Raw genomic sequence first — 9,877 nt, forward strand, 5'->3', positions numbered from 1 at the left:
TAATATTATGTCTCTTTTTCTTAATTCTTTTCTTAACTTCCCTTATCTCACTTTTTGATCTTCTTATAATTTTCAATATATTTATACTTGGTCTTGTTTTTCTATCTCTTTTTTCTTGTCAGTTTTTGTTTTCTTATCTTTTATTTCTTAATCTTCTTTTAATTTTTTGTCTCTCTCTCTTTGTTTTATTTTAATTTTCTGTTTCTCTCTTTGTTTTCTTTTAATTTTCTGTTTCTCTCTTTGTTTTCTTTTAATTTTCTATCACGTTCTTCTAATTCTTCTTCTAATGAATTAGTTTATTTTTCTCTAACGTTTGCTACAGGCTACTTTCACTTGTAACTTAAGTTCACAAACAATCTTTTTAACAGTATATTTCAAACAAAACATATCAACAGAAGTTTTGGATATCTCTTATCTATTAGAGCATATCAAATTAGACAAAAATGATGATAGATGAAAGTTAAAATGTTTATTTTATATTCATGAACTGAAAGTGTTGAAACTTTTTTATGTGTATTTTGTAAAACCCATTTCTAATTAGTTTGTGCAAAACGATTCAAAATACATTCATTAATATTTTATAACACCGAAATATGCTTTGTTCAAAATTTAAGAAGAATAGGAAAAAGGTAAGAAGTTTTGATACTTGGATATTATTATTATATTTTTATAAAATTGTTTGAAAAACTGTACTTTATTATATGCATTTCTAAGTTAGCATGTTAGGTAATATGAAAAGGTTTAGTGTATTTGTTTTATCACAAAGCTAAATACTAGACTATCTGTGCTCTGTCCAACGCGGGAAATATAGCCCCAGATTTTAGTTGTATAAGTCAATAAATTTACTGCTGACCCACCAGAGAACAAACAATGGGTTATTTGTACTTTGCCCACTGTGAATATCGAAACCTGATTTTTAGCATTATAAACTCCAAGAGCCACTGGTGAGCTAAAAAAGAATGTTTGTTCGTTTTTAATACAAAACTACACAATGGGCTATCTGCACTTTGTCTACCTCGAGGAATTTGGAGGAAATGTGAAATATAGAAGTAATCTTTCCAACCTCAAGACGAGCATGGATTGCCCAATTTTTACTTCTGGCCATTCAAATGCTAGATATCCATCTCATCATACAACTCCTGCCCATGCAGTTACATCTTCACTGATTGAGCTATCCATTGCTAGAATTAGTGTTGTCTCTACTAGTATCTCCATTCCATGACTTTGGCTGTGTTGATCAATACTGACCATTCCCTCCGTATTCTGCTACCAATATTTATTGTGCTTAACTTAATACCATATGACTGGGCTCACTCAATATTCTTGATATTTTCAAGTAGACGTATCTCCTCTATATTTCTTTTGACCTCAATGAGCCATGACTTGACCAGTTTCAGTTTCTGCATTATTGCTTCATCTGTCCTCTCTCTCATGTTTTGAAATAGTAGATGATCTGAGTAATGCTTGGCTGGTTAGAATTCTTGTCTTGTATTAATGCTGCAAAAACTAAATTAAAAGCACAGTATACTCCTTTACTATTCTCATGGTTGCATTTTCCATCCTCTGGAAGTTGGTCATTGTTAACTTTGACAATGATGCACATAAGTGGATTCAATACTTCATTCTTGTCATGTCTGTTGCTCTCATAAAATTGATGAGGCTCCTTTGCTGCACTTTTTGGTCTGCAGTATATTTAAGAAATATAAGATTCTAATACGTTTTGAGATTACCATTCTTCAGTCTATCATAGCACCCATAAAAGTGACACAGTTCTTATTTGAAACTATTCTGTCTGCACATGTCAATGTGAAGAGAGAGAGGGAGGTGTCTGTGTGAAATCTGACATCTAACACTCAGCATGCTTTATCTTGTTGGATTGCAATTTTGTTATTGTAGTATGGGGCTGTACTTCATGTTTTACACTCTTTTAGTTTAAAATATTAATTCACAAAACTTATTTTTCTATATAAATCTTTATAGCGTGCTTTTTAATTAGTTAGCAGAGTTATTTTTGTCAGCGAATCGGGTAATAGTTACGGATGGACTCGTAATTTAATTAAGTAGTTGTTTAAGTTCACCAGTGAGTGAACTGATTATAAGTTGCTTTATAGGATGGTGGAGCATAGGTTTGTATTTAAAGTACAAATTATTATTGTTGTGGTGAAACTTGAATGGGAACTTGGATTTTGCATAAGCTAAAGCGAGGATTAATTTTATTGTGTTACATTTTAATTTGGGGAAATTCTCTTTTAGCGATTCTATTTTATTTGCTAGCCTAAGTTACAGGGAAGAGTATATTGTTCAATAAAGTCATCATCAGCCTTTCTAGTCCCACATTAGAAGCATCGCTAAGTGCTTGAAATATTCGGGGCTCGTGCCCATAGGCGCGGGAATTTTCGGTGTACCAGTATGATATCAATCGTGGTTTTCTATTCTGATTTTTAAGGCACCAACTGGGTATACGGAACAATGATAAACAGAATCGGGGGCTTCTGTCCCACAGACATTTTGCTCACATATGTAATCACATGACCATAAACTATATTGCTGAGGTGTTGTTTTGTATTACATGATAGTGCACTGTTACTTACTTTACGAAATGTGTAGATTTCCATTAAATATTTATTCCTTGTGAAATTTGAGTGAATCTTATCCTTTATGTTCCAAATATCACACGCATTGGGAAACACACTAGCGTATATGAGATCTACGAACCTGGTTTTTATGACCCCAGACTTCTCTGCTTTGCAGGAAATCCTCGAGACACCACATTGTTCGCAGTCCCATTGGTGTTTGTGAGTTGCTTACAAGAATATGTCATTTACATACGTATTTAGTGTCACTATGAGACTTTCAGTGCATTAAACAGGTAGACTGTATATTCTTTGAAGAGGACACGACTCAGTGGGGTTCTTGTGGCAAGACCGAGACGTCAATTTTTCAAATCTCAGTAGACAGCACCTCGTGCCCAGCATAGACAAATAATTAATATCCATGAGCTTCATTGTCAAAATTCCAATATCTATTTGAATTTTCAAGGTCAAATAGCCCAACAGTACATTATTGTGATCATTGCATACACTTCTGGATGCTGTGTGTTACTACCTCAAAATTTTAAGCTCTCTAATTATATTATGCTAAATAATATTGTTGTGGGCTATATTTTCAAAGGTTTAATTCTGATGTTAGCTAGAAGCATATGACGTTAAGATAAAAAAGTATTTGTAGGATCAGGCATAGAATGTTCTAGATGACAAAACATAAATTCTAATAACGTTGCGAAATATCTAAATACAAATGTACATTATAAATACAAGGATTAGTAATGCATTGAGTCGACGTTTAGTTTTCTGTTTGTAATGATAGTATATTCAGTTATTCGATAGATTAGTCGTGAAATTGCACAAGTAAGATTATCTTTACATTACTTGTAGTATCGTCAACTAGGTATTTCTAATTGAACATTACTTGTAAACTTTACAACAGTGTACAAGCTTATAAAAGCGTTAAGGGAGAAATAAACTAACATATTATCATTATGCATACTGGTTTTCGAATTATTTTCACCAACAACGTTATAATAATATATGTAGAATTGTATTTGCACTAGCTGAACTGATAAGTTTCTTTTAGTTTTTTATTACATTTTTTTCCCCATTACATCCAAATTACTTAGGCAAAGGATTTTTGCATTTCGATATACTAGATGGCTCTTCATCATTACCATATCACGTTATAAGTGGGCCCTAGTCTACGAAAATAATTTTAGTTAAGTTTTGATATGGAATTAGTAATCCATCTTAGTTTCATGTATAGCTTTATAGTTTTCTTTACGTTTATCTCATCTTCCAGCAGTCTTTACTTCCATATCGCTGAAACGGAAAGAAAGTGTTTCATAGAAGAAATTCCTGATGATACATTAGTTGTTGGTATGTAAATTTTATTTTTAAGAAAAATATGTAATAATATATTAATTATTATAAATGTAACTTGTGACAAGTTGATAACTCATTAACTGTTAGTGTTAGTCAATTTCAACTTGCACAGAACTCTGTTAGTGTTACTCTTGCTCAAAATTATTATGAGGACCTAAATATATATACTAATCAGTAATAACTCCTGATCAGTTACTGAGTTAGGGTAGTACTAGTACTAATAGTAATAGTAACCACACATCTATCTGTTGACTGTTACTAGTATTAGTATAGACAGAACATTTAAGTTTTAAAATTTAACTTCAAGACAACAAGGTATCTGTTGGTCCACTGAGGTTGTCCCATCCATTAAGCTAAACTATAAATTAAAGTATAATAAAAAATTCATAGCCATCCCTTATCATTTAAATATTTAACAAGCTTTTTCTTAGACCACTTAAATTTACTGTAAGTTGTAACCACCACTTCTGTAGATGAGCTATCTCATAGACTAACTGCCCTGTCAGAAGAGTAAATTTGCCTTAAACTGAAGACAATTCCTACCCTCCCAAAATTTATGTTTGTGTCTCCATTCTCACCAATAAGTACAAAAAAATAAGATGGATCAACACTATCAATTTCCTTAACTATCTTAAACATCTCAATAAGATCCCATCAAACTCTTCTTTTTTTTTCCAAGAGAAAACAAATTCAGAAATCCTAACATGTTCTTGTATGACAACCTTTCCATCCTCGTAGCCCTTCTTTGAACTCTTTCCAACAATTCAGTTATGTTATTTCTTAAGAAAAGGATCTCGGGACTGAATACAGTACAGTCCAGGTGTGGATACAGAATTTTTTGAAGGGTCGGGTTCAGCCTCTTAAAAGGCACACATAAAAGAACAATAATATATTTCTGGCTTTAAAATGTATATTTGTCTTTTAACATTCTCAAATGGATGCAGGAGTGTTTCAGTGAAAATTTGCTGGTTCGATCAGTAATCAACATTGAAAATATAGGTTTTCATAACATGCTTGTTTTAAATTTCCACTTATTATCCTACTAAATGCTTCACACTTGGCATAAGATACTGATAAATCTTCCAAGTATCATAATTCTTATGTATTAGGGTAATTTGATATGTGCATAAAGGTAACTTTAAAACAATGTTCATTGGTATTTTGATATTTATCATATACAAATTACACATACACACTTATTGACAAAATAATCAGCATTTCAAAATGGTGTCTATATACAAATTCATATATGAACAAATTCTGGCTTAAAAAAAGAACTACATATATCAAATGCATATAAGAAACTATATAAAAAAATTCACAATTAGTGCACAAAACTGTTAAGCAAATACTAAATCAAATTCACAGTTCATCAGATATTGTTCAGCTCAAATGGAATTTGAATTTAAAAATGGACAGAAAAGGGACAAAATACACAGACACTATAAGTAATGGGCAAATAAAAATGTTAAAAATTGTTAAGGTTTTTTTATTGCTTAAGTGTTTTTATAATAATTGTTTGCATACAACAACTTTAAAAAATGCATATTTTTTAATGAAAATAGTTTGCATAGAAACATCATATTTGTTTTATACTAGATATATATTTCATTACACAAAATATCACATACAATTAGGCCAACAATGATAATAATTCATGTTCTACATAATTTTGGTCTGAATAAATATCTGAAGTAAAATGGTTCAACATAGACTTTGAAACAATAAAACATTTTACAGCATTCTTTGTTAAATGAAGGGTGGTCTTAGTATGAACAATTAGTGAAGCATCTTCAAACTCATTGTTTAAATATTTTTGGTAAAATTATGTTAAAGACAAATTATTTTACATGTATTTTATTAAGTGTGTATACAGGTTCAGTCATTTTTACCAACATTGTAAACACCACAAAAATATTAAATAAATCTAAGTTTCTCCTTTTTCTTTCAAGAACAGCTGCAGATTATTATAACAGAAAATTACAATTATTTATAATAATGTGGCTTCAGAAATTTTTATATTCAATTTAGAATGTGAAATATTTCCATGCACACAAAATAGAATGTCCTTAAACTTATATAGTTTATCTAACTTTCTAACTAACATAGGAATGGCTTAAACCTATTCCCATACCTGGTCAAGCAGAGACCCAACAGCAAGATTTTAAGAAAAAAACTTGCAAATGTTAAAATTATTATTGCACTGTCCCAAACCTTTAGACTCTTTAGCTGTCAATTCAGTGAAATCTTCACCATTTATTGGTTACAAATAATACAATATCAAACATAAGAGAGAATTTATGACAAGTTTTAAAAGCAGGATGCTCAGTGGAAGGCATGGCATTTGACCAAGACTTTATTGCTGATATCTTCATAGAGCAAAAGATTTATCAGTGGCTAATTGATGGTATGTATATACTTTTAAAAATATGAAACTTTTATGTTATTAAAATTTGATCTATAAATTGTTTTAATGCCAAGTTTATTGATATACAGTGATAATATAGTGGTTTAATTAAATTTTGAATGTAACTGTAAAAGGTCGTGACATTTGTACTTTGACCTGTTTGTAGCAAATGGGATAATATTATAGGTATAAAAACAAGTCGGTTACTGCTAGCAGGTAAACCTGTCACTTTACACAGTAAAATTTAGTATACTAATGCATTATGTACATGGATAATTGGATATGGCCTTGAAAGGAGTCAGGTGTATTTTGCTTGGGGTATAAGCCAGGACCCTCAGGTAGTAATAAACATAGTATTTTCCTGTATTACAATATCAACAGCCATAAAGGAAGGAGGAAGGGGTTGTAAATGTACTTGATTGTCCATGCAAGAATAGATCTAAATACGAATAAAGAATTCAAGCAAGGTTGTAAAATTCACAGTGGATAAATTTTGAAGTCAAAAGATAAAAATATTAGGTTAATGGACAAATGAAAATTTTTCATGGACAGGTACTTTCAGAATAGCCGAATTTGAGATTAATAATCAAATGAAAAAAATTGGGAACACGCATTTTTCAAAATACAGTTTGAGGAATCTGTCCATTCAGATGGACAGTTGACAACCCCAAGTCTGATCACAAATGCACTTAACAATTTAACACTTTCCAGTTTCATGCCAATATAAAAATGTGGTCATAAGAATAAGAGTGAAATGAATGCGAAAGATTTTCCTGACACCTTTGGGAAATGGGGATTATACCTCTCAGTACCTCTATAAAATCAGTTTGATGCTACACTAGGTGTAGATTTTCCTCACAAAGGGAAAACGACATAATGAAATTTATATAACGAGTTGTTTTTAATAATGATTATTTTCTTAGATTTTAGAAAATCCAAAAATTTTCAGTCCCCCTGTGGGACAATGGTAAGTGTACGGACTTGCAGCACTGGGGTTTGATTCCCAAGGGTGAGAGTAGCAGATGTCCCAAAGTTGATTTGCTTTAACAAAATAACTTTACCTCACAAAATACTGGTCCAATAAATGGTACTCAACAGTCTTTAAATGACCTATGAAAAATGAAAACAAGGCCACTTTGGGATAAGCTGCCTTTGATTAGTTTTTCTTCTGTTGGTCCTTCGAATGTGTGACATTTTGGATTTTTCCTGGTTGCTTTTGAGTCTGCACATTATTTCATGGCTGAAAAGTCTGGGAGTGAATTTTTAGTTTTTTCTTCTTACACGGATCTCGTGGTTTCTGCTGGAAGGTTTACTTCTCAGTTATGTGAAGGATAGTTAGGCCTTATCTGACATGATGTCGGAACTTCGAGACTTTACCCATTGATCCAGGAGCACTGAGGGTCCTTGAGTCACAATTAGTCATTCAGTTCACATCTTCACCACTATTATCCACCCAAACTGTAGGGTTTTCATCTTCCACAGTTCATCAGAATTTGGAATTTAGTTCTTGTGTAATCTGTGTTTGATTGGTCTGAGGATAATAACAGAGTCAGGCTAGTTCTTCAGAGTTTTTATCCCTGTCAGTTGTTGGGCCTCTACAGACAGGAGATTGGTGTCCAGTCATTGATCTTTCTTGTCTATATTAGTACCCAAATTCTCCAAGATTCACAAATTACTCATTCCTCAATCTATGTTCATTTTTTACTGGCATTGTAGATATCCAAGTTGGTTGTAGTTGACTCCTCTATGAGCTTTGCCATAGCAGTGGTGTCACACCACTATCAGCATTTGTTGTGCACAAGGGTCAAGTACTGTAGTTCTGGGTTTTTACTTTTGGACTTGCATTGACTTAACATGGGTTCTGCCATATATTACGAGTTTTTTTTTCTTGTCACCTTCATTCCATCATACTATGCACACACCATCCATGGACAAATAGTTACTGCTGGCACCATCTCTTCAGTAGTCAGAACATCACATCCTGATTCAATTTTCAGAATCAACCAAGGCAGGCTTCCCTTTCAGGACTGAGACATCTGTTCTTGCTCCAATTCAATGTAATCAGTCTGGGTATTTTTTATTTTTCATGTCATTTCTCAGTTGGGCTCAGCTGACTCCCATTCAGCTCAATGCTATAGAATAGGATGCCATACTCTTACTTGCCTCGCCTTCTCCTATTGCACAGATGGTTCTTTCTCTTCTGGGAATGTGGACATCACTCGATTCCCTTGTGTCTTGGGTTGATAACACGAACAATCCTCTTATTGGTCTTTATGCAACCAAGAGATCATAAACATCTATTCACTAGTTCCCCAGTTTGGATCATTCTTTGATCAATCCTTTTATTGGTCTTTATGCAACCAGGAGATCATAAACATCTATTCACTGGTTTTCCAGTTTGGATCATTCTTTGATCTCGAGGGGGTTATTAAATCGGGATTCTACTATGTTATAGGTTCCTCTACTGCCACCTTGTCCAGAGTTCCATTTATTCATGAAAGCCTTACTTCAGGGATGGGGTGCATATATCAAAAGTCAGGAATTCCAGGGTCTATGCCTGGATGAAGAGGATTCCCTACACAATATTTTCATCCTTCTTGCTCTTCAACATCAATACCTCATGGTCTTGGCTTATTAAGGGGTAAATTGTTAGGCTTCACTCTGACAAATCCATGGTGGTGTTTTGTGTTTCTCGTCAAGGAGGCATGTGGTCTAGGGATCCTTGTTTTGTATTTTGGACATCCTTTCTTGGGACCTTTTCTTTCTTATCACCCTGCTAGCTTGCCATGTTCCACTGGGATGCCTGTGGTAGCAGGTCAATTGTCCCAATCTAAACAGATTCTCCTGACAGAATACATGTTACATCATAAAGTTTTGTTAGATTGGCTTTCATTTTATCACTGTAATTAGTGGGTTGGTCTCTCATCGGATCACCCAACTACTGGCAATTTGGTTTCCAGTAACTCATCTTCGGGCTTTGGCAATAAATGCATTACGTCAGGACAGGATGGAATTACAACTTTAAGCCTTCTCTCCACTTCATATGTTACCCAGGGTGCTAAATATGATTAGTTTCAACCCATTGTCAGGTCCTGTTGATAGCATCAGATTGACTGCTACACACGAGTTTCTGTTTCTGCAGTCTCTTCTGGTGTGTCCAACTCTTCCACTTCTTTTTAGGCTCTATCTGTTGAGGCAGCCATGATCTGATATGGTACACCTGGCTATCCAGAAGCTCAAGTTTTTGGTATAGACATTATGCTGCCTTTCCCATGGCATCAAGGTGTAATTTCTAAGGTTGCCATGTATCTACCAGTTTTTGCTTAGTCCAAAAGGCATATTTATCAATGTTAATGACTTCCATATTGGCAATGGTGTATTGAGAGGAGGTAGAACCCATTTCGATCAATACAATAGTGTCAACCATAACTCATTTTTTTTACCTGGCTTTTTGGGAGAGGTTTTGCATCTTCCACAATTGCCTTGTTTAAGGCGGCCTTATTGAATACCATTCGAATATTGCGACTACATATTT

General features: G+C 33.5%; 1 protein-coding gene across 1 annotated transcript in view; it reads left to right on the forward strand.

Annotated features, from left to right (window-relative positions):
* The first annotated feature begins 3,698 nt into the window (after positions 1 to 3,698).
* LOC106465666 (transmembrane emp24 domain-containing protein eca-like) overlaps positions 3,699 to 9,877 on the forward strand; it is a 43,059-nt gene continuing 36,880 nt past the window's right edge. Inside the window, exon 1 of the mRNA XM_013925901.2 lies at positions 3,699 to 3,929. Coding sequence (XP_013781355.1) covers positions 3,782 to 3,929 — 148 coding nt within the window. The 5' untranslated portion in view covers positions 3,699 to 3,781. The remainder of the gene's footprint in view (positions 3,930 to 9,877) is intronic.

Source organism: Limulus polyphemus, unplaced genomic scaffold, assembly GCF_000517525.1.
Source record: "Limulus polyphemus unplaced genomic scaffold, Limulus_polyphemus-2.1.2 Scaffold2016, whole genome shotgun sequence".
Taxonomy (NCBI): domain Eukaryota; kingdom Metazoa; phylum Arthropoda; class Merostomata; order Xiphosura; family Limulidae; genus Limulus; species Limulus polyphemus.